The sequence below is a fragment of the Bombus vancouverensis genome, chromosome 15 (genome assembly GCF_051014615.1).
Source record: "Bombus vancouverensis nearcticus chromosome 15, iyBomVanc1_principal, whole genome shotgun sequence".
Classification (NCBI taxonomy): Eukaryota; Metazoa; Arthropoda; class Insecta; order Hymenoptera; family Apidae; genus Bombus; species Bombus vancouverensis.
In genome coordinates, this window is record NC_134925.1 from 9,846,506 (window position 1) to 9,870,292 (window position 23,787).

At 38.4% G+C, this 23,787-nt stretch overlaps 1 protein-coding gene across 3 annotated transcripts in view; it reads right to left on the bottom strand.

Annotated features, from left to right (window-relative positions):
- Positions 1-1,592: 1,592 nt before the first annotated feature.
- LOC117166304 (uncharacterized) overlaps positions 1,593-23,787 on the bottom strand; it is an 82,775-nt gene continuing 60,580 nt past the window's right edge. For all 3 annotated transcript variants that reach the window (XM_033350156.2, XM_076624697.1, XM_033350157.2), the window contains 3 exons: positions 22,957-23,273; positions 18,050-18,358; positions 1,593-6,200 (listed from right to left, as the gene is read on the bottom strand). In XM_033350156.2, the coding sequence (XP_033206047.1) occupies positions 5,739-6,200; positions 18,050-18,358; positions 22,957-23,273 (1,088 nt within the window). In that variant the 3' untranslated portion in view covers positions 1,593-5,738. The remainder of the gene's footprint in view (positions 6,201-18,049; positions 18,359-22,956; positions 23,274-23,787) is intronic.

A 23,787-nucleotide genomic window follows, 5' to 3' on the forward strand; every position in this document is an offset into this window, starting at 1 on the left:
ATACATTTTATTCTGGGAGCCTCGATGGATTAAAATATGACGACTCCGCTTCTTATTAATTTTTTTATTTCGTTACTTAAGTGAACGTTTAAGTTCACATTAAGTTTTCATTACTTAATACGCAATTTTTAGGGAACAAGCGATTAGCTTGCATAAGCTTATTTATCGGATAAGCCGATTATGGCAAATAATGGTAAATTCCGATATAAATTTTAAAAGACAGTCGTTCATTATCACATAGGTATCGTCAGTTTTTTGTACATTTCAATTTATAGAATCGATATCAGTGTGCCTTCCGAACGACTCGTGTACTGCACTATGATATTGCATTTTTTCCAAAATTATTATTAATTATTGTATTTGCACGCCTTCTCTCCAACAACGTTACGAGCCATTCGCGTCGTTGAACATTTTTCGCTCTGTGACATTTATCTTATTTTAATCGTTTTTGAAAGTTCAGAAAAGTTACGCGAGTCATTGATAACCACCGTGGCAGCCAATCTGTTAAAGGATAACAACGCTGCGCCTTAAACGAATTGGCTCGCATTCCTTGCGAGTTTGCTCAGGATAATTTCGAAATGTTTGAAACGCACGGGGCCTCGTATTTGTTCGAGAACTTATTGTACGTGCTTGCAGGCTCGTTAAGAATTTATCGCAGCTCGGCGTTAATCGTCGCATTAATCGCCGGCTTTTAGGGCCACTGTATATTTCTCTGGACTGCTTTCTGTTTCGTGCTAATCGTGTTTCAAACGAAACTTTCTTACCTAACTCTTAATCGCTAGGATCGTTTCCGGTTTTTAGTATTAGAACGGAGGACAAAGTATACCACCGTTCGTAAGTATTTGGACGTTTGCTGCAATACAATCGAAAGATTTATATTTTTATTAAGTTTCCGAAGTTGTAATTAGATCGCAGATTTTTAGAACGATTTTATACGTTCACAGGAATTTTCAAATTTCAAGAATGCACGTAACACGCGACGATATTCAAAGTATAATATTTTTTATAATATTTAGCGGACGAGGTAAATTTATACGTAGACCCCATTTGTTTAATTAGGTTTATAAAAGTATGCGTTTGCATAAAAATCCGCAGCCTAGTTGTAACAGAAAAGACGACTCTCTACCGTTAATTCTGTAATCCTTGTCATAATTAAGATTATAAATGTTCTATTAAATTTAATCCTTAGAACAATCAAAGGAAATTACGTTACTGTTATTATTGCAATTTCACGACAGAGAGGGAGAGAGAGAGAGAGAGAGAGAGAGTTAGTACAATATTTCTTATTTCAGAACTCAATAACGTTAAACAAATGTAATTAAAATTATTGACTGTATGAAATTATTATTTGCAATGATTACAAATAACGTTTCAATGGTATTATTACAGAATAACGATATTAAAACAAAATTCCCGTGCAATGAAAACTAAAGTACACAGTATCTGTATTTACTTATAATGAATGGTTTTACCGGTCCACATAAACGTATAAAAATATATGCTGGTGGTGTTTCGAAATTGTTTTAAAATCACTGAACTTAGGCACCTGCACATAATTACTTTTCATTCAATTGCGGCTTTCTTCTTTTATTTATACTAATTAATATCAACTATCGTTTTCATCACTATCCATTAACTATACATGTTTGACCGAGATAAGATGGTAAGCCAAGATTAGATTAAGGAGTTTTATTCGCAATAATGTGAAAGTTTCAAATACTTATGGACATGGAATTAGGTGATCGTTAAACGCTAATCCAATACAGCTTAAGTTTAAGCAATGGCGATATTCATTAGAAGACAAAAGCATTAACTTTCTTATACGAGACGGTGTATTTATTTAAGTACATTAACCCACTAAGGGCAAACGTTTGCGTTAACGTTAAGTTTTCATTTAAAACGTTTCTTCTGTCAATTTACGTCATTGAATTCTATTTTTCTATTCCTCTTTCATCTTCTAGCTACATCCCAGTATCTTTTCGAATAAATCGAAGTACAGTACAAGTTTGACTATCCAAACTCACGCTGTCCGAGTAACATTTTTCTCGTCGTTTCTACGAGAAAAGATTGTTTATTTTCGATGAATTTATTGGATAAAAAAATAATACCAAAAGTTTGGGAGTATAAAAATGCAACAATTTCTTGCATTTACAATCTCTATTTTTCAATCGTCTTTACAAAGGATCCACATTATTATACGTATATTCAAATGTTCCAAGAATTGATCGTTGTATAGATTTGCATAGCTCTGTACTTTTGTACATTCTTCAATAATATTCAGTATACGTAATTTTTACATTTACTTCGCTATGCGGTTTCTAATGGATTAACTACGCCCAGAATTACTATGCTCGACGTATAGCTCCACTCACGAAATGATTTATCGCGAGATTTAAAGCGCTTATATGATCTGATTACCCTCGCAAAAAAAAATGGACTGCCCTACGCGAAGAGGATCGCAAGAGAGACATTTTTCCTCGAGTTTTCTCCGCATTATATCAACGACGAGGGGAAGATATCGCAGCGCGCTCGTGTAAAGAATTCGAAAGTTCAAGAACCGACAAGTTTCGCCATGTGGCTGCCTGCTACCGACTTGATACATCGATATTTCCAAAGCATCTGTGGCTACTATTCCTCGTCTAATACAAAATCTCAGCGATACCCCAGGGCAGTTACGGTTTCTTTCGAAGGTGGAGCATCTGACGCGAGAAAAGTTTTACGGACAGTTTCCTGGTAACTTCTGATTCTAGGTGGAAGTAACCGTGCAACGCGACTCGATGTTGAAGTGCACGACAGATATTTTTGCAATTATTCATGGACGCATCGACGACATCGACAAAGCCGCGTTTCTTCTGGATGCGAGTTTGAGTTTTGAATTGAAACATACTCGTAGAGTAGTTCATAAAGATATTCGAACACTTAGCATACAAATTTTTATGAATATGTATATCGAACGTTTTATAGGAAACGTTTTGAAATTTCATTAACACCGCGACACCTAACTGTGGCATGACGAATTTCGTTTGTGGGAAGTGTCAATTTTTTATGGACTTTTGTGGGAAATTGTGGGCAACGAACTTCATTTCGCGGGCTGGCGAATTTCGCTCGCGGGAAGTGTCAATTTCTTGTGGGTTTTCTGAGAAATTTGTGGGAAATGAATTGCGTCTTGTGGATAATTCGCAGGAACTCAATTTCATTTTGTGGGGATAACTTTTCTTTGTGGAAAATGATACGATGTTGGATGTAGGGTATAGAAATGTACGTATAATATCATGATAAGTTGCTACTTATGAATGTACTTACCTTATTAAGTATGAAAGATGAAGTATTGGTTACAGGATGTATGATATAGGATGTGAGATAAGATATATGAAGTGCGGAATATGGAATAGAAATGTGAATTATGGAATGGGTTTGGGATAACGCATATGGGATAGTGAATACATGATACAGGATAAGTGTGTATAATAGCATGGAAAGTTTCAACTTATGATACCTTATTGGGTATGGAGAATGAAGTATCGGTTACAGGATGCATGATATAGGATGTGAGATAAGATGTATGAAGTATGGAATATGGAATAGAAATGTGAATTATGAAATGGGTTTGGGATAACGCATATGGGATAGTGAATGCATGATACAGGATAAGTGTGTATAATAGCATGGAAAGTTTCAACTTATGAGTGTACTTACCTTATTGGGTATGGAGAATGGTTGTGGGATGCATGATATGGAATGTGGGATATGAGATGTAGGTCGTGGAGAATGAGATAAGATTCGCCGGGCAAGAATCTGTTAGCGATTTAGTTAGTTAGGGCGACATTTTAAACAATTTGTAAAGAAATTTGTAAATAAATAAGTCGTCGGAACAAACTGCGTTGTTTGCATTAGTACTTAAATATATTCGGATTGTAATTTACACAGAAAATTATTCAGTTTGTTGAACATCGAAGTTAATCCATTTTTGCTCTCGATGCATTATTCGGTAGTAGATTCTCCATTTTAATCAATTGAAGTCGCTATTGAAAAAGGTTGGTAGCAGTTAATCCATTAAGGGCAAGCAATAAAGAAATGTCCAAAAGTTGTGTAAATACAACGTTAATTAACAATTTATTAGAAACCGTAAGTAACGTAATATAAAGTAAGTTATTGTTTTTATCATGGTACAAACAACGTATTAGAATAATATATACATTACAGACGCTATTACGCAAATCGAAGGCACAAAAAGAAAAACTAATTTATCATAATGCTATATAGTAGTTCAATTTCTTTAAAACGCGTATAATCGCGGAATCTAGATAAAAGAAGAAATAGTAACGAAAAAGATATTAAGTAAATTCTTTTTTATAATTACAATGTGAAAGATTAATGGACTTTATTAATGTGAACGGACTAAAAGGAAATCGCAAATGAAATATTGGGTTTGCAATATCTTTAATAAATCATTCGTCTCTAATAGATTGAATAGCGTTAAAAAGATCAAAACGCGCGTAAGTAATTGGTATTCGTTTCTATTTGCAAAATCCCCGCGAAGAATCTTCGATCGTGCAAACAACTGTGACTTGTTTAGCAACGAGAGCACCGTGCGCGAGATCGTGTGGCATTAAAGAATCTCATCACGCCGCTAACGCTAAAACCCTATCTCGCTAGAGGGTAAAGAGTGCGACGCGTTTCTGTTACATAAGACGGAGTATAAATGTAATTCCAGTTCCCCTTGGGAAATTCAAGACTGCGACGAGGCACGCGTGGAAATTGGAGCAGCCAGTGGCGTACATCCCACTCCACATCGTCTGCATTTCCTCTTCATGATCTCCACGACTCTAACTTACTTTCTGATTCTATCCGTTTATCTATTTATCATATTTTACTTTATCTTTCCACTTAAAAATCAACTTCTTTTCCTTTCGATTCGAAGCAGCATCGTAGAAGTTTACGCGTTTTCAATTGAATTTCCCAGCAAGAATTCCTTAATCGCGCGTATCTCAAAGGACGTTGCTTATACGACGCTATATGCCTAACATACTGTAATCCATTAAGAACCAACGTTAATACAATATAATACACTTGAACTCAATGAATTCTACTGCATAGATAAATGTTACGATATATAGAACGGTGTGCGGATACATTTTGAGACCACTTTATATAAAGGTGACAATGATAATTGATCATAGTATCGCATTTGCACCTTTCTTCTGTCATTTTTTAACGTTAATTTTAACATTACATTTTCTGCATCTTGAACGTAGTTACTTTGTATTTATTTTGTTCCTCAACTTCTATATACCGTGTACTATTTCACTGTACCTGGTTTTCAATGGATTAATACGCGATCTAGTCATGCAATCCAGTTGATATTTATCACACATAAGTAACAATATCGCATTTGCATAACCATCTAGTCGCAACCGCATGTGTCTCACAGCAGAAGTTAGACTTCTTAATGGACGTAAGTATTTTGACACTTGGCGATATTGGGTACCTTAGATCGAATGCCTTCCGCTCTTTCATTATAAATAATTCATTCTTTATCATCATACTTTTATGCTTTATAATATAAAATATCGAATAAAATAAAATTCGTTAAAGTTTTGCATAATAATTGTAATAAGTACGTAATACTTATGGCCAGTATACTTACGTATTTTACGTATATCTCGATTTAAAGTAAGGCGATTCGCGTGACTGGAAAAGTCAGCCGAAATCGACATACTGGTAAAAACGTGTTAATGTTAAGAAGTAAGAACGACCGCCTTGTGAAGGCAGGGTCCTTGACAGCCTTCCCTCAAACCGGGCCACAAAACTGTCTTAATTCTCGTACCATTCGGATCCGGAGAGGCGTGATGCCTCAGATGAATCTCTCGTCTGAATTCCAAAGCTTGAGCCACGTCGAGGACCAAAGGCGTGACACGCGCCAGACAGGCCCAGGCCAAACTGGAACAAGCATCGGCGTAGTTCTTCACCTCTACGCATCCCCGTAGACACGGAAAGTCGTACAGAGTTCTTTCCAGCTGGTTGACCACCTGTTCCGCGACCTCGCGGGAACCGGTTCGTGCACCGGAAGTCGCCAGCTGTCGCTTCACGCATTCTTCCAACTCCGGCGTTGCCTGTTCCGTGGCCGCGGTACCGTTCAGAATTTTCATCGCTTGCAGATACCTCGACGTCTGAATTATGCCCGCCAGCCGCCAGGAGAGCTACGGATCGAAGCGTTCAATTTACAAATATTTGCTTCGATGCGTGTACAATCGAGGAGAGAAATATAAGTGGATTGAGATGAAATTTAAAAATGAGAGATGAAGGGCGAGTTACCTAGGAGTTTAAGGCGAGATATTTTCGTTATTATTAATTACACGGAAAAATGTTTCGGATAAAAGTTGAATGGCTTCAAGGGGGGCATATTCTCATGTTATTTGTTATTTTGTAGATGGACGCGCAAAGGCGAAGGCGAATTTTTGTTCTTTAAATGGAATTATATATTTCTTAATACATTGATCAGCTCTGTAAAGGATTCTGTATAAAAAATTATCGAGCTACTTACGTCAAAAAGTTACTAGTTTGATAGATGTTTCAACTTTTACTTTGTGAAACTTATCGTATGAAAGACGCGAGGCACCGCTTTTGTGCTTGTTTTCAACAGATAATTAATTTCAACATTAATCGAATAGAATACGCGATAAAAATACCTGTCCATTTATTTTTGTCTTCGGCTGTATACGGAGCCGTTTTCATCAAAAGTTAAGCTAATGGTACAGCTTTGGTGGAAACAAGAAAAAAATGTTTCAAACAAAAGTTGCATTGTTTCCTGGGGGACGTACAGTGCCGCAATCGATTTGTTGTTACTTCGCTTTTTTTATCGTCAGACGATGGTCACCATCAATCTTTTAAATCGAATGCCTGACGTTTCTCCGCGAATTCGACCAAAGCATCAAATTTTACTCAGAAACACGTTATACGATATAGTATCAAAAATTAATAATCACCGAGATATTTACAAACTATGCAATCGTTTTAAAAAGTATCCACTTTTTTCGCGTTCGTTGCAATATTCTCATTGTAATCGTAAGATTATAATCGTAAAGAACTGTTCGTTAATACCGTTTTCGTTATTCGTAGAATCGTTTGTTGCAACATATCCAATTGCAGACCGTTAAACGAAACACGTAGAATATCTTCGTTCTCTGTTTCTCCTCCCTCAGTTCTCCGTAAAAATCGAACAAACTTGCTTTCGATTTCCGGTTAACGAGTTCCTTGCACGGTCCTCGAAACGCGGTCGATAGACGAGAGCCGGTGCAACCGTCGAGTTTTACAAGCTAGGAACAGCATCTCCATTTTCTTAGCGGAATCTTCCCTCTTTTCTTCTTGTAAGACCACGAAAGTCAGCCTGAAGTGGCAGTAACTTACGTGGGATCCGTGCTGATAATCCTATGATTTATTCACGCCGGAGAATGGATTTCGTTTTGACGCGCGTTGTTTACGATATCGTCACGCTCGGATTTTTCACCTCGAAGCGCTCCAAGTTTGTGAATTTACCGCGTCACCACCTCCAGTGGCAAACTTAACGGTGTCGCGAGACGAGTGAATTTTTCAGCTGGAATTTTTCTTCTCGGAATTGAGAAAAAGAAAGACGCTGTCGTTTTCATCTGTCGATTACAAGAATCTCACCGATGACCAGATCGTTTCCACGGAGCAACTTTGGAACATTTCAGCCAGCTTATCGCGATAGACCGCACCGTTCAAGGTTGCGAGATAGAAATTGGAAATTGCATTTTTTACGCCATATCCGGCACGATTGCGGTTACCTACGCTATGGCAGATATATTTTGTCGAGCAACGCGGTGAATTATCACCACGCTCGCGTATATATTACGTCCGCGATTATAACCGAGGACATTGGACGAGCGTTGAAAATATCCCTTGTCCTTTCTATCTTTTTTTTTTCACTCAACTAGCTAGCAATCTCGTTCCATTCACGTCATTTTGAAAAATCTTCCATCAACTTTAAATTGATTTTTCAAATTGAATTTTTCGATTCTACCATTTTACGCAATTTAAATCGCCGTTTATTCGTTCGGCATTTAGTTTCTATGCGCGAATATAAGTTTTAGTCTGCTCGAGTTTAAAATATTTCGAAACTGTCGTCGAGGATCGTTGATTCAGTGTTACATTAAACGTTGCAGCGTCATCCTGACAAATTTGTTATCGATGGAATTATATCGTGAGTATTTGTAAGTGAAATTCGAAGAGATTCTCTCGGAAATTTAGGCCACGCTGAAAATGTTACCGTGTCTCCGCATTTCTTGTTCAATTAATTTCCCATCGTAAAAATGTTAGTTTCCTATCGCAGAAATGTTCATTCTCGCGCGACTGTGCGTACTGCAAATTGCACGATACCAATTATACGTAAGCTGTTCCGAAAAACCGATGGAAAAATTGGAATCGACCCGATAAAAACAATTGAAAGTCTTCCCTGTACAATTTCCTAACTAACGATAAATATTGGCAAGTTGAAAAGGTAGAAACCGTAGCTTGTGAGCTTTCCTATTATCAGTGTTGTCAGTATAATCAACAATTGAGGATTTCTACGTTTTCATCACCTGCGCGAACGTATATTTCCAATAAATATCTCGCGTCTTCTATTATATACACTGTCAGTCGATAAGAAATACTACCTCAGATAATATGTTATTTATTGCTTTGATCGAAAAAACGTGTTGAACGAATCATGTTGCGCTTCGAGACACTGATCGGGCTGATGCAATTTTATTTTCTACTATCTTGTATTTTCTCGCGTGTCAACGCGTCTCGATACTAAAACTCTAGTTTCTTCAATGGCACCGTGTATTTTTTACGACGTTGGTCGATGCAGCTGGGCATTCTCCACGAAAAAATACAACCTATTGCTTAATCCCTAAAAACCATTAATTTGATATTTTAACTTCAATTTGTCGAGATTAACGCTTTACTGACCGCTAGCGTTTCAACGGCATACGCACGTCCGACCGGCAACTCAGGCGCAGATTCTTCCTGGCGCCGGCTCTGTTTCGGTTTACACTCTCCGATACCATTCTTTTCGTTCATCGCGAACGGCAAGTTTTTCAAATTGGTATAAAACTGTGGGAGCTTACGAAGCGACGCAACTGACGCAACTGAGCAAGGTACCTTCGTACCAAATAACGAATCACTGCTCGAATAATGTGAAATATTGTCGGTGACGAAAAGCCGATTAATAGGCTAACGGTCGGTAAGCGTCGGCGACAGAAAGCCGATTAATCGGCTATCAGTCGGTAAAGCGTCAATATATACGAGAGACGAGGCAAAACGCGAAGCAGTGTCCTCGCGTTTACGCTGTTAAATTTATCCAACGTTGCTGCCTGCACTGTGAACGGCTGTACGGATAGAAAAAATGAAGAGAACGCGCATAATTACTTCATAATGGAGAAATACGCCGGAGGAAACGAAATTCAGCATTGGCCAAAGGACAGGAATTCCGCAAACTGGAAATTACCATGGAGCTAACTTCGTAACTAGCGTTAAGCCGCCAGACGCGGCTCCATCGGACTAAAAATTATCCCGTCGTCGATAAAGACGAGGCGTTGAATCGAGACTACTGTTCCTGTTGGCCCGGTTATCGCGTAATTATACCGCGCGCCGCCTCGCCACGTAATTGCAACCGACTACAATGGAATCGTGAAATGGCTAGTCCGTAGAGACGTCTTTCTTCTATTCGTCGAGTCATTTTCTCTGTGAGTCGTTGCGCGCGTCTACGTGGCTGTTGCGGCGATTCTGTTACCAGTCGAAAGGTTCACGCACGCATGGACCGTGTTTCACGCTCTATTCGGTTTATCGTTGTTTTTCCTCGTGACGGAAACTCGTCTGCCTTCAGTTCGCCGCCTCGGACCGTAAATCGGCCGCCGTTATTCATCGTTCCGGTCGAGCAACCGCGCTGGAGGCCAGAAATTTCACGATAATTTATCGAATTACTAGCATCGACGAATTGGCAAACACATGCGAGTTGCGTATCGGGTTTTACGAATAGATCGCGGATTTCTGCGCATTTTTAGTAAATTGAAAGCGATCGATGTCTACCGTATAGAATGCACGTAATATGGCAAAATATATTATAGAAATTATTCGATTTTATTTATTATATAAAACATTCGAATCGTGATACTCTTGTAATATTTGGAAGATAAAATAGGCACGATAGGATGCAAAAGTATTTTTCCATATCGTTGTCGAAAAGTTTCTTTCGTTTTATAAGAAAATAGTGGACGAACAACATTTTCCGTTTTATATTATTTTATCGAATTACGTATAATCCATTTTGTTTTATCAAAGTAAAAATCACAACGCTTGACAGATGAGGTTTCACGTTTGTATAAATTAGATTCAGCTAGAATCAATCATACGATAATCGCATATTGTTCACGTTATAGTACAACGCTAGAATAATTTACTTATAATTCTCAATGAGAATTGTTAGTAAAATTCTTCCAAATAATAAAAAGAAATGTTTGTATAAAGATGCATCGTTGTGAAAGACGTGTCTGTAAAAGAAACACACTTTTCGAACAACCTAATATTTACTGTGGCATTTATTACTAATTAATTGGCTTAATAGCGTAAGTTCAAATAGAATATCAAATTTCCTAATATTTTCACGCGACTACAAATTATTGGTACTGTAAAAACGAACTGTGGCTAACAAAAGGATTTACTAAACAAAAAAAGAACTCTTCAAAACTTCAAATAAGGGCACGTGGAAATAATTTTTCTAGCCACTGTAGAGAGTCGTTTTGTTTTTCTGGAAAAATAAAAGAGCTGACAAGTGCCGTTTTTAAAATGAACTTTTCGAATTAATAATAGCAACTCGCAACTCGTGGCGCGATTAGTTCAATTCTGCTGATCTGTTAGCTGCGTGAAGAATCGAGGAAATTGCAAGACCAGACGATGAAAGAAAATCACGAACACGCCAGTTCCAGGAATATTTGCCACAGAAAATTTTTATGATTTTATAACATACGTTATACGAAACTTTCTGAAATTTCATTAGCTCCGTAGTGAGACGCGTGTCTCGTAACTGTACCGCTACGATCTAAAGCCACTTCGAAATTGTACTATATAAAAGTTACAAGACGCTCGTTGCGACATTACATTCAATGAAAAACTAGTATATATGGCGAACAAAAGTCTTCAACGTTATACAATTATAGTTAAAAGATGATCTTTCTAGATAGATAGATATCGCGGCTTATTAAATATTAGGTTGTCCGAAAAGTTTCTTTTACCGACACGTCTCTTACAACGAAGCATCTTTATACAAACGTGAAACCTAATCTGTCGAACGTTGTGATTTTTATCTTGATAAAACTAAATGGATCATACGTAATTCGATAAAATAATATAAAACGAAAAATGTTGTGCATCCACTATTTTCTTATAAAACGAAAGAAACTTTTCAGACGACCTGATACAACGTGCAATCGAAATGTTGAAACACCTCGGTGTTCTTCGCGAAGTGTATGTTTCCAATAAATATCCTGTAACTTGTATACACGTTTCCAGGTTCATTTGCAATGTTATCAGGACAATCGTGTCTCGTTACGATCGTTAATTAGATGTGAAAATGTATTTCGTTAAAATACACAGTGTTAAAAACATTCGAAGAGTATTCGAATTCTTTCGTGAGCCACTGTATACGTACGAGGAATATAAATATACGTTTGATAGAAGAAATAGAGATTAAACGAAAAGAGGCAGAGGAAACGTAGGAGAAACGCCAGGCAGCAAACTGGTAGACAAAGAGAGAGTGGCTTTCGTCGCAGGTATTTATTTTAGTTCATCGATTTCCAAGCCTAGCGGTGTATGGAAGGCTACCTGTATGTATGCAAAGTAATAGCCCCAGGCTGACGGACTAGCGCCTCTGCCACTTGCCGGGTACACTTGATCGCAAAAGTGCACCCTAGTCACCCTCGTTTCCCTCGGCGCCCCTCTAGCGTCGGCTTTGACGTTAATGGTCGATCGATCGGCTGGGAGACAGGTGCGTGGTAGTGGTGCTGGCAAAAATAATCTTCGCCCGTACGTGTATACGTTATGCACATAACATTTTCGACTATGTTTCAAATTCGTCTACTATCTTCTATCTCTTCGTCGTCTATGGATAAGCGGTTTTGCAGAATTTCATTCGCCTCCGAGAAAGATTTCAAGAAACTGTCTAAGAACGATCGAGTTAGATACAAAGGCGAATAAGAAATTCTCTGAGCGAATTGCTAGCGAATTACGTTTATGGATCGTTCTTCGCCGTGTTTCAAAGTCGTCTACTATCTTCTATCTCTTCGTCGTCTATGGATAAGCGGTTCTGAAAAATTTCAGATGCTATAAGAACGATCGAGCTCGATCTGAGGTGAATAGAAAATTCTCTGAGCGAATTGCTAGCGAATTACGTTGTATGGATCGTTCTTGGCTGTGTTTCAAAGTCGTCTACTATCTTCTATCTCTTCGTCGTCTATGGATGAACGGTTTTAAAAAAGTTTCACAACTCTAAGAACGATCGAGCTAGATACAAAGGCGAATAAGAAATTCTCTAAGCGAATTGCTAGCGAATTACGTTGTATGGATCATTCTTGGCTGTGTTTCAAAGTCGTCTACTATCTTCTATCTCTTCGTCGTCTATGGATGAACGGTTTTGAAAAAGTTTCACAACTCTAAGAACGATCGAGCTAGATACAAAGGCGAATAAGAAATTCTCTAAGCGAATTGCTAGCGAATTACGTTTATGGATCGTTCTTCACCGTGCTTCAAAGTCGTCCACTATCTTCTATCTCTTCGTCGTCTATGGATAAGCGGTTCTGAAAAATTTCAGATGCTATAAGAACGATCGAGCTCGATCTGAGGTGAATAGAAAATTCTCTGAGCGAATTGCTAGCGAATTACGTTGTATGGATCGTTTTTCACTGTGTTTCAAAGTCGTCTACTATCTTCTATCTCTTCGTCGTCTATGGATAAGCGGTTCTGAAAAATTTCAGGTATTCCAAGAACGATGGAGTTCTACGCGACAAGAATAGGGAATTCTTTGAGCGAATTTGGCGTGTAAATGGAGAAGAATTCGCGTAGCGTGTGTCACTCATTCGCTAGTTTACGATCTGCCATTTATCTCTTGAAAAATTTCATTTGCTTCTCGAGAAAGATTCGAAGAGAGACACCGAAAACGATTGATTTGGATGCGATGAATTACGTTACACGCGATTCTCTTCAAGTCGTGTTTCAAACTAGTTTACTACAATCTAATATCCGCGCTGATCACGAATACTATCGGAAAACTCCATTCGTTTTTTAACGAAGGAAGGCTCGAAGAAGAATCGAGTTCCATGGAAAACGAATAAGAAGTCTTGAAGCAGAATTCGACGACGAGTTACGTGCATCCCCTTCGATCGCGTTTCAAATTCATCAACGATTTCCTACCTACTCGTGCATGAATGCATTCGAAAAATTTCATTCGTTTCTTGAGCAAGGAAAGTTCGAAGAAAAGATTGCGCCGTCTATGGAAAACGAGTGCAAAATTTTCCGCCACAATTAGCACGAATCACGCCGCCAGAAATTAGTAATTACTTGGGATGTTATTAAGAAGAGAAACGAAAGAGAAGATGCCAATTTTGCGAAATAGTATGCGAAACAATGAAAAATGTAGCGCAGGGGATGCAAGAAAGTAGAGAAACCTGGAAAACATCTAAAGAGAATACTTTACACGAGACTGAAGAAGGGTACACGTTACACATGAATGAAGCAGATACTGAAAAAAAAAAAAAAGGAAGATATTAGATGGGAGTAAAGTGAGGGAAATAATCACGCGAGGAAGAAGACACGACAGGAAACAAATATAGGGCAAGCACGATAAATACAGAGCGGTCGAGCGAGATGAAATCACCGGATAAAATATCTGCATTACTTGTTGCCGTATAAAGATAACTTCTCGGGAGAAAGTTGTACTGTTTCGAGGAGCGCATGTAACACAGGAAATAGCTTTTTCTAATGATCATTCTTTTACCAGACCTCGATGGTTGTGATATATCTTTGTTAATAACCGTATACACATTTATTTCTGGATATTTTCGTGCAGCGTGAAAAAAAGGAAAGAAAGAAGAACAAATTCAACGACCTATCATCGTGATCACTTAATTTTTAGATATTTCGAATTTTCTAAAAATTCCTCCAAACAGTGCAACTTCCTCCTCCGAAACTTTTTCATACGACTTTCTATACGACAAATAATGCAGATATTTAAATGATCCTATTTAGCTGCTCTGTCTTATGCATACAATATGCATATAAATAGGTTAATAGTAATTAGAAAGATATGCGAGGTGTATGTAAAATACATGGCACACTTTGCAATAGCAAAAGACAAGCAAGTAAATAAACGATAATAAATAAAACTACTACTACTACTACTACTATTTAGGATGTAGATTTTGACAATGTATTTCGGAATGATAAAAATCCAAAAGCTATGCTGCATTCTGGCAAATTAACAGCGGATTTTTCGTCGATTTACTATCAAAGCTATCAATTCGCCAGTTGATAACAAATTTACACGGTTCCTTCGCGGAGCTAACTTTTCAAAGCGTTAACCACGCAGGCGAGGTTTCGCTGGCTCGGGCCAATATTCCGGAGACTGCGGTTTTCCAACACCTTTGACGACAGCCGTTTTCGCTCTACGACAAGAGCGTACAATACCAGGCAGCAGGATGAAACACGTTCGGTCTGGCTGGCTCGTGATCGAACTACTTTCGAGGTGAATAACTTAATTGCGAAACCGGTCGATCTCGCGTCGCGACACGTTATTTCGATGGTCTAATTAGAAATTTCCTGCCGACGGATTCGTCCTGGCAAATTTCAACGTGTTTCAGCGTCGATCTCTGACGATCTTCCGGGTTAAAGCGTTCCGCGTACGTTTCCAATTACGACCATTTTGTCAACCACGAGGAATTTTGCGCAACACGTTTGTTCCTTGTTTACGCGATTCCAAAACGAGCGAAACCGTTTCTCTTCAGCGTAACGAGCTTCGTTTTCGACGTTAAGGGCTCCAGGCGAACAAAGGAAAATTTCGACGAAATTCTGTTACCAATTTTCGTCGCTTCGTTTCAACGCAAACAAAAAAGGATACAACATGGAAACGATTTTTCACTATTTTCATAGACGCAGCTCTGTTGCGAGTGAAATCGACGGAGGGAGAGGAGAAGCGCGAGAAATTACGAACACAAAACAGCAATTCTGGAAAACCAGACTTTGTTCCGTTCTACCTTACTGCTCGAAAATACGAAATCCCATCGTCTTTTTATAAAATGTAATTTAGTTACGAAACCCCAAATAGAAAGATTCAGCACGATTTCATCCTTCGTCAGTGAGATTCAAATTTTATTTTAAAATATACTATACGCCTATTCGAGTGATTTTAATGCAGTATTAAAAAGAACAATTTAAATTTCATATAACATAGGACTGTTAATTTTACAAGAAGGTGTTTTTAACGAATTAGTTTATCTTCCGAAGTATTCGTTATCGTAAAAGATATTTCAAGTAGGACGTCTTACGATGACCGACAGATTTGCCTAGAAGCATCTGCAAATGTTTAATTTAAAAGATATTTCGATCTTAATTTCATCAAATTGAGCGTATGAAAAGCAGAGGAAACACAGAAGCTCTGTATTATCTTGCTTCCTACCGTAAGTTTTACAACGTTGAAGTTAAATCATCCCCTCAAGTACCCTAATACGTTTTTGTGGGGAACTAAAAGACGCATGAAATGGTGTGCGTAAAAAGATATAAATTCTATTAAAAAAAAAAAGCAAAGTCATCTTGAAATCTGGAAGACACGTTCATCTAGATAAGATGCGTGACCATCACGAGATGTCTCGCTCGAAACACGGTAAGTTTTACTTCAAGCAGTTTTTATCACAACGAATACCTTGCCAGATAATTCTATGGAAAAGTCAAAATGTACATGTACGACACTCTGTATATTTTACAAGCAGTAACATTCGTATATTACAAATCGATCAAATCGTTAAGGTAAAATTTATAAACAGGCGCGTACCTTCGTTTCCAAACGATAATTATCCTTCGTTTAGTTCTCGTTAATTAGTTTTCCATTAACTCGGATATTTTTTAATAGCATTCACGCGTTATATTAATAATTTTACCAACGTTCATGCATTATCGCTAATTTTATATTGTATATTTACAATTATATCGTGTTACAGTTCGACCAAAGTATCAACGTACGTATGTGTTCCTGAACGGGAATATACGTTCGCTGCACAATTTTAACAGACCGATTCCATTCTACATAGATGGGCGCTAACCGAATGTGTGAAGAATACCACCATTTTGCGAGAATTTTCTCGCGTGACTTTTTTCTATTTAAATGACACGGTCTAGCAAGCGAAAATAACGAGACACGCGAGACTACATTCGTAAATTCATATTGCTCGCCTGGATTCGTTGGCAATTTTTATCAAGCGCGCTACCTTTAAAATTCAATTTCCTTCGTCAGATGTTCGTAGAGCGGCATCTTTGGCTTCGTGATCGCATTCCCTTCTCACAATTTCCCTGTTCCTCGGCTACTGCTATAAGCGCTTGTCCACGAAATTACTCGGCGAGACCGGTCGAATAGCGAACATTCGAGGGAAATAGAAAAAGAAACGAAATTGGTTTGGGCAGCGTGACAAGCATCGTAAGATACGGACCATTTTTCTTTCGGTCACAGCTATTGTAGCTATCGAGTTTGGTGGACGGTCTGAATTTTAGACGATGAAGTATCATTTACACGGAATAATCCATTTTAATAGCACGCGGAGAAAAAGATAAGATCGTGGAAGAAAGAAGAGTCATTCGACCGATATGGAAGAAGCGTAGAATTATTTCCAAATTTTTCAGGACCGAACTTTCATCTAGGATATTTGTTTACTTTCTACACCGTCCGCGACTCAATGAAGAAATTACGGACAATTTTATTCTTCGTGGACATCGGAACTACGAATGACAAAGCGAATGATAAAATAAAATTGATCTTTAAAACGCGATAAGAAGGCTGACGTACGTTGTTTCCGAAGGTTGCGAAACTATCGTATTTTGCTATTTAAAGTGCTCTTTATCTTCGAATTGCTTAATCTTCGAAACTATCGGTCAGATAAAGAAAATTCTTTTGAACTGATAAAAAAAAAAACTGTTGGTGTCATTTCAAAACAGATGTTTGAAATACGTCGACGTAACGACATAATCGACGTAAAAATAGAAATTATATCATTGCTAAGTGTTTTTGGTAAATGATACAAAACAATCTACGTTTACAGTCTGCGAGCACACGATCTGAGTCTACGTGTTGTTAGGAGCATTTGCTGCCAGTCGTTAACATCAATCTACATGTTCGTTAACGCCATTAAATAAATAAAATCCGGACAAAAATTTGTTTCATAACGAACACCGATACTGAGGTCACCTATTAGGTCGTCCAGAAAGTTTCTTTCGTTTTGTAAGGAACAATGGATGCGCAACATTTTCCGTTTTATATTATAGCAGAATTATGATCCATTTTGTTCCATCAAAATAAAGATCGCAACGTTCGATAGATTCGGTTTCGTGTTTGCACGAAGATGCATCGTCCGTAAAAGAAAGATACTGTCCGGACAACCTAATACTTGAAAACATCTCTTTATATCGTCATGCATCTCTTAAAAATCTCTCCAACGATAAAAAAAGAAAGACAATTACGTTTTAATCGAAAATGACCAAAAGGACTCAGCAGGGTAAACGGTCTCGCTATAACAACAAACCCATCCCTTTAACCGCTCAACGATACATCTTCCCTCTTTCGCTGTTCGCCTCGCTGGCTAGTCGTCACGTTATTAATTTGTCCCTAACTAGGGACACTAACGCTAACGACTAGTACTCAACGAGTGATTCAGTCTCTTTGACGGGCACAGATGCAAGCGCATTAAGGGTGGCGCGGTATGATTATACCTACTTTGCATAAAGTGCCACTTACCACGACCACCGAATAGAGTATCTTGGCTTTTAAGTCGGTTGCGTCCTTCAGAGGTTGCAGAGCGTCCAGAGCGTCCAACGTATGCAAATGCGCCTGGTCGTAGAGAGCCGCGTATCTTTCGGCCAGTCGTTCGGCGGTCGCGTCGTCGAATGTTAAATTTGGAAAAGTCTCCTCCACCCTGAGAATCGTGCATCCGTTTCTGACCGATGGTTCCGGAGTCGGGCTGCAGCTCTCGTCCGTGTGATAACCAGCGCTGCTGCTGGATTCCTCGTCGTAGTCGTCCGGCAAATTTTCGCTCAGCTCGAATACCTGCGCGAAAATATTTCATGCGTTCGGACTTTCCATACAAACTCGCTATCACTCGAGCTGATTCTCTATTCGACCGTGCAAATTTTTAACGAATTTCGGCGCTCTTTCTCTGCGCTGTCCTTTCATCGTTCGCAACTCATCGGTCGTTTTTCAATTCGACTTTTCGATCGGTTTCGTTGCGCGGAATGTTGGCGCGGATTACGGCCAAGTAAAAACGACAAATGACAGTTTTGCGGTGTAGGAATACGCAGCGTTTCGAACTTTCCAGGTCTGTGTGTATAGATAAGGCAGAGATATGTGTGCAATATGATATATTATATGGCTGTGTGTGTTTCTTGCTCAGCTTGTATTAATTATCATGAAATTTTAATATAGATCGTTAGACGCCTCAATAATTTGTCACTATGATGAAAATTCATTATCAAAGTCAGTCTTCCGTTGCGCATATATGCTTATGAGAAATTTACGTGTCGTAGACACGTCCCAAGCGAAATTCTTCGCATTATTAAAAATTTCTGAACTCTCTTTACTGTGGTTGACAGACCACAGAGTGGTCGTGCTCCTAGTGCATGGTCAAACCAAAAAAAAAAAGGAAAAAAATTAAATTTGCGAGGGATAGCGTTGCTGAAAGGGCGCGCGTTTGTGAAGCAGCTAACTGTGTAATATCTTTCGCTGAGAATTTTGGCGAAGTTTGCCGATTGAGATACGGAACACCTCGTACAGACAGCAAGTACAGGGTGTAACAGGAGAAAATTTGATCAGAAGTATGCGAAAACGAACGATCGAATTTCTAGAAGTTAATATCGCAGTATCATTTTTTATCATGTGCCGAGTACGACTTTTGTAGAGTAAAATATTCCACCATACACTGGTTCTATTCTATGAAAAGGAAATACGCCCCGCTTCTCTGCTATTTTTCTCTTTTCGCGTCTCTCGTGTATACAAACTGAAATATTTTCGATTACTTTTCAGCATTCAAACGGAGAATGTTAAATAGTTCGTTTGACGTTCTATCAAAAAGTTATAACGCTAATAAGAAATACGAAATGGAAAATACGAACAGATTTACCATTACGATAATTGTAACCACCAGGTGTTCAGGTTAATGTCGATGAAAGATTTTGACGGAAATAAAAAATTGAATTTATTAGAAATCCTACGAAGCACGTTTCGATTACGTTCCTACCCTTCCTGCCTATTTGTTAAATATTTTATTGTTCGAGTTTCAGAATACGTCCCCTTTCAGAATCAGCCACAGTGATACGAAATAAATAATAGTTTGTACATAATATAAATAAAAGTCTAGTGACACGAAGTCAAACAATATCGTAGGTTTAGGTATCGTCTTTTTTGTATTTTCTATTTTCCTCATAACAAACGAACGATACTGCAGGTCTAGGTAGTATTCTCCTCGTATCATCCATTTGTCTTACAACTTTTCGGTAAAACTGCAAATGATGTGATAACGTGATACTCTTCTCTTGTTTATACCCATAGAATATACTAAGAAAACTGCGAAGATACGAAACGCTCTATATTACAAGGGATGAACAATAGAAAAATTTATCAAAATACAGAGAAGATTGAGAAGAGTGATATCGATCACTGTGATATTAATCAACCACCCACATGTGGTGGGAAAAGTGGCTGACCGGTGATGCTACGAATTTTGAAGATCGCAATTTTGTATCCTTTCTCGAAGACGTGTATCGATTTTCTACGAACGAAACTCGACAGAAGGAAAACCGTACGACTGATTGTATTCGTTCTAGTGACTTCTGAAATTCGAGTGTACCATTGACATAATCTTGAGAATCTGCAACATTTTCTATTTCAGACATATCCTTTCGTAGGATAAACGAGAGTTTAGTAGACGTAGATACGTCGACGTGGACGTACAGCGGGCTATGAATCATAGCGATCTGAGCGAAACTTCGGTGAATTTCAGTGAATCGTGTTTTTCGATACTTCAAAGTATCGTTGGAGCAACTAATAAAAAATTTCCGATTCCGCGTTACAACTCGCTATAATATCGATCAATTTTTTATCAAACGATGGCGATAATCGAAAGAGGTAAGCTTTGGCCGAACGCTTTTTCCCTATCTCTTGCAATTTTGAAAACCGGGAAATATCCGAATTTTCAGCAGCCAATTTCATCCCCTTAAAAAGTGAATTCACGCAGCAATAAAAATTGCGCAACACACGCCTACGTATCCTCTGTGTATCCCCAAAGTTTCGTATTTTCTTCAATTTACATCGGTACAACTCTCTATAATTATCTACGTAGTATAATTTTTCCGATTATGTTTCACAATTATCTAGGAGAATATAAAAATTCATCGAAATTATCAAGCTTCTAAAAGTAGTTTACCAAGTATCAAACAATTGAAATACAAGTGTAAAATGTTGGCACTGAACCGTGAACAATCAATCTGTGTAAACCTACGAGTCATCGAACGAATCTGTAGCGACACTCGATGCTTCGATTCCGACAGCTAACCACATCGCCAAAGGTATATTAGCATTCAAATTTCATTCGGTGTCTCAAGTACCTACGTACGTTCGATGATTACCGGCGGGCCACGGAAATTGATGGAACCGTTTCACGGAATCCTGTATTATTCATGGTGTACGTAACGAGATCGTGCCCTTCACGGGATGATTTATGCGAAATCTGTGCACAACGTCTTCCAGCAAACGCTTCCGATGAATATTAAGTACGTAATTGTTTGTAATTAGTCAGTAATTCCGTGGAAAAATCTTTTAGATTTTAACTTTCACGACGACTAAACGATACAGATATCGGTGGTTCTTCGTTCGTTGCGGTTCTACTCAGAAGAGTCAGAAACTTCTCAATAATAAAACTATACCTAGAAGCAAGTTCTTTTTGCAAGTTGCACGCAACTGGCGTGTCCTTCCCCGTGCAATTTTACGAAACGATTTATCGATAGAAGCAGAAAAAAGGATATTAGACAGTGTGTGACCGACAATGTGGAACACAAAGGTTATTTAAAATAGAGATAGTTGCGAAGAACGAAAGAAACGTGTAGCTTCGGAGGCCGCACTGTTTCACGAGCAATCCGTTAACGCGTGTCGTCGTTAAATGTGTAACTTCGATCGATAGGACGAGTCTGCATTTTATTAGATAGGAAGATATCGCAAGCGGCACGGTTACTGCAAGTAGACTCGTGTAATTCAAGATCGCGAGTGTCCTTAAGGGACGACGCGTGACCGGAGACTTTGTGCTTTGTGGATTCAGCTTTGTCCATCAACTACGTCACTGCTGAACTCGCTTCTCGTGGGACTGCTTGCGGTTACAACAGTTCCCGTGAAACTACATTATATTATCTCCTTGGCGAATATTTCTCTGGCTTTCGGGCAAAATATTACAGAGACCCGTATAAAATCCTATGTATAAGATTCTACGTCTGTAACTTTTTTAACCGGACCTACGTGTGCATCGAGCTTTTATCTCATTCGACTTTATTTCATTTCCGCGATTTTATTTTATGTTAATATAAGAAACATATTCTTTAGCATTGTCCATTAGTTTAGTACAAATGTGTCAAGGTAGATAAGTTGGATGGATAAAATTTACTTTGAGAATACACTCGAATTTCTCGGACAAAATTGCATCTGTATAGTACACACACGGTGTCTGCTTATCGTTGTATTTTACATATTAATTACAATAATTAGATATATATATATATATATATATATATATATATAGAATATAATAATTAGGTGTCTACGTGTTTAAACAGATGTAAATTCGTTGTACAGATACAATTTTTCTTGTATATGAGATTTCTTCAGAGCTAACTGCACCGATATCTGTCTTCAGGGTAATCGATGGACTTTCACCAGTTTCAAAATTTGCGAATCGTACAATTTATTAGATTTTAATTATTCAGAACCGACGTTTTATGCCTCAGTCCAGTCTTGTTTACAGACATCTATAGGACATTTGAAAAATGTAAATGGAGCACAAATAGATAAATTAAAATCACTATACTATCATTATGCTGGACGACTGCAGTCAACGCATACCTGCACCACTATCAGATTCTAACGTTGACACGAGGTTATCCATTGAGAAAAGAAAGCAAGGTCACAGCAATTTCTTCGATCTTGGATTTGCACTTTGATGACAACCCGATATACATGTAAAACTATTATTAATTTAATAACACTTCAAATGTAATGGCAACTCATGAACACATTATCGAATCGCGTTCAAACGACTCGTTCACATCATTCACTATCATATGTTTTCCATTATTATCGATGCCTCGACTGTTTCGACAAGCTACAGATTTGTAAATGGACCTTTAAAACGAACGATCATGCGATTCCATTTATCAACGAAATTTCAATCGATCGAAACGGACAAAAATATTTTAAGATCTAAATTATAAATTGTCCATAAGAATTGAGAGATCGCGTCAAAATTTGTCGTCTTCGCAATTTCATTAAAAAATGATTTTCGAAATAAACGCTGCAGTTAGATAATTTTTGTAGCCGCTGCATGCATACGAATGCAATATGATAAATTTCTGTGTTTTGCTGAAAGCTAACGTTCGAGGGAAACTTACTCGTAGATTATCCTGGTTCATCAATTGTAGTGCTAGCTCGCAGCCTCTGGAGAATTGCAGCAATCTGGCGGCTAGCGGTGGATTCTTCGTATTCCCGCCGAAAGTGGATTTCCTCAAGGCTGTCCATTGTCTGAGAGCTTCCTTGTCCTGTTCGACCCTTCGCTTCAACTCGGATAACAGACTTTCTAAGCTACTTGGGTCGCCAGCTTTCTCCAACGTGTTCAACAAACTCTGATTATCGATCAGCCTCTGCTGAATCTCGCTGTACTTGAGCGAAAGTTGCCTCTGATGCGACGCCGCCTGTACACCTTGGTCCGCTGAAAATGTCAAACGATTACTTTCCTTTCAATCTGTACTTTATACGAGAAATCTATGATGCCGCTTAATCGGACTGCCACACCACCATCGAATAGAAGTATAGTTTACAATTAACCTGTATACTTGGCCATGTTAAATTGGCCTGTGATTCGACGAGCAAATTAATTATCGATTTCAATGAATTTCAGCGCCGGTATTTATTCGACGATTAACGCGAATCGAGCGAAAGAGCGTCGATTTCATATCCATCGTTCGACGCGTTACTTGCATTTGTCTCATCGGCTGCTATTTCTCGTAAACGATACGCACAAGGCTTTCCAGGTTTCTCCTGGCGAAGCAAAGTTCTCAGTCAGTGATCTCGATCGCGACATATATTCTATGAGCATAATCGAGCAAGAAATATACGAAGAACACGGGCGACTGAAAAAGTTTCGTCAAAAGCTCTTTGTATTTCATTTCGTATTCCATGTTTCGATTATAACTTGCTGGTAAGGTTTCGAGCGAACAAACGAA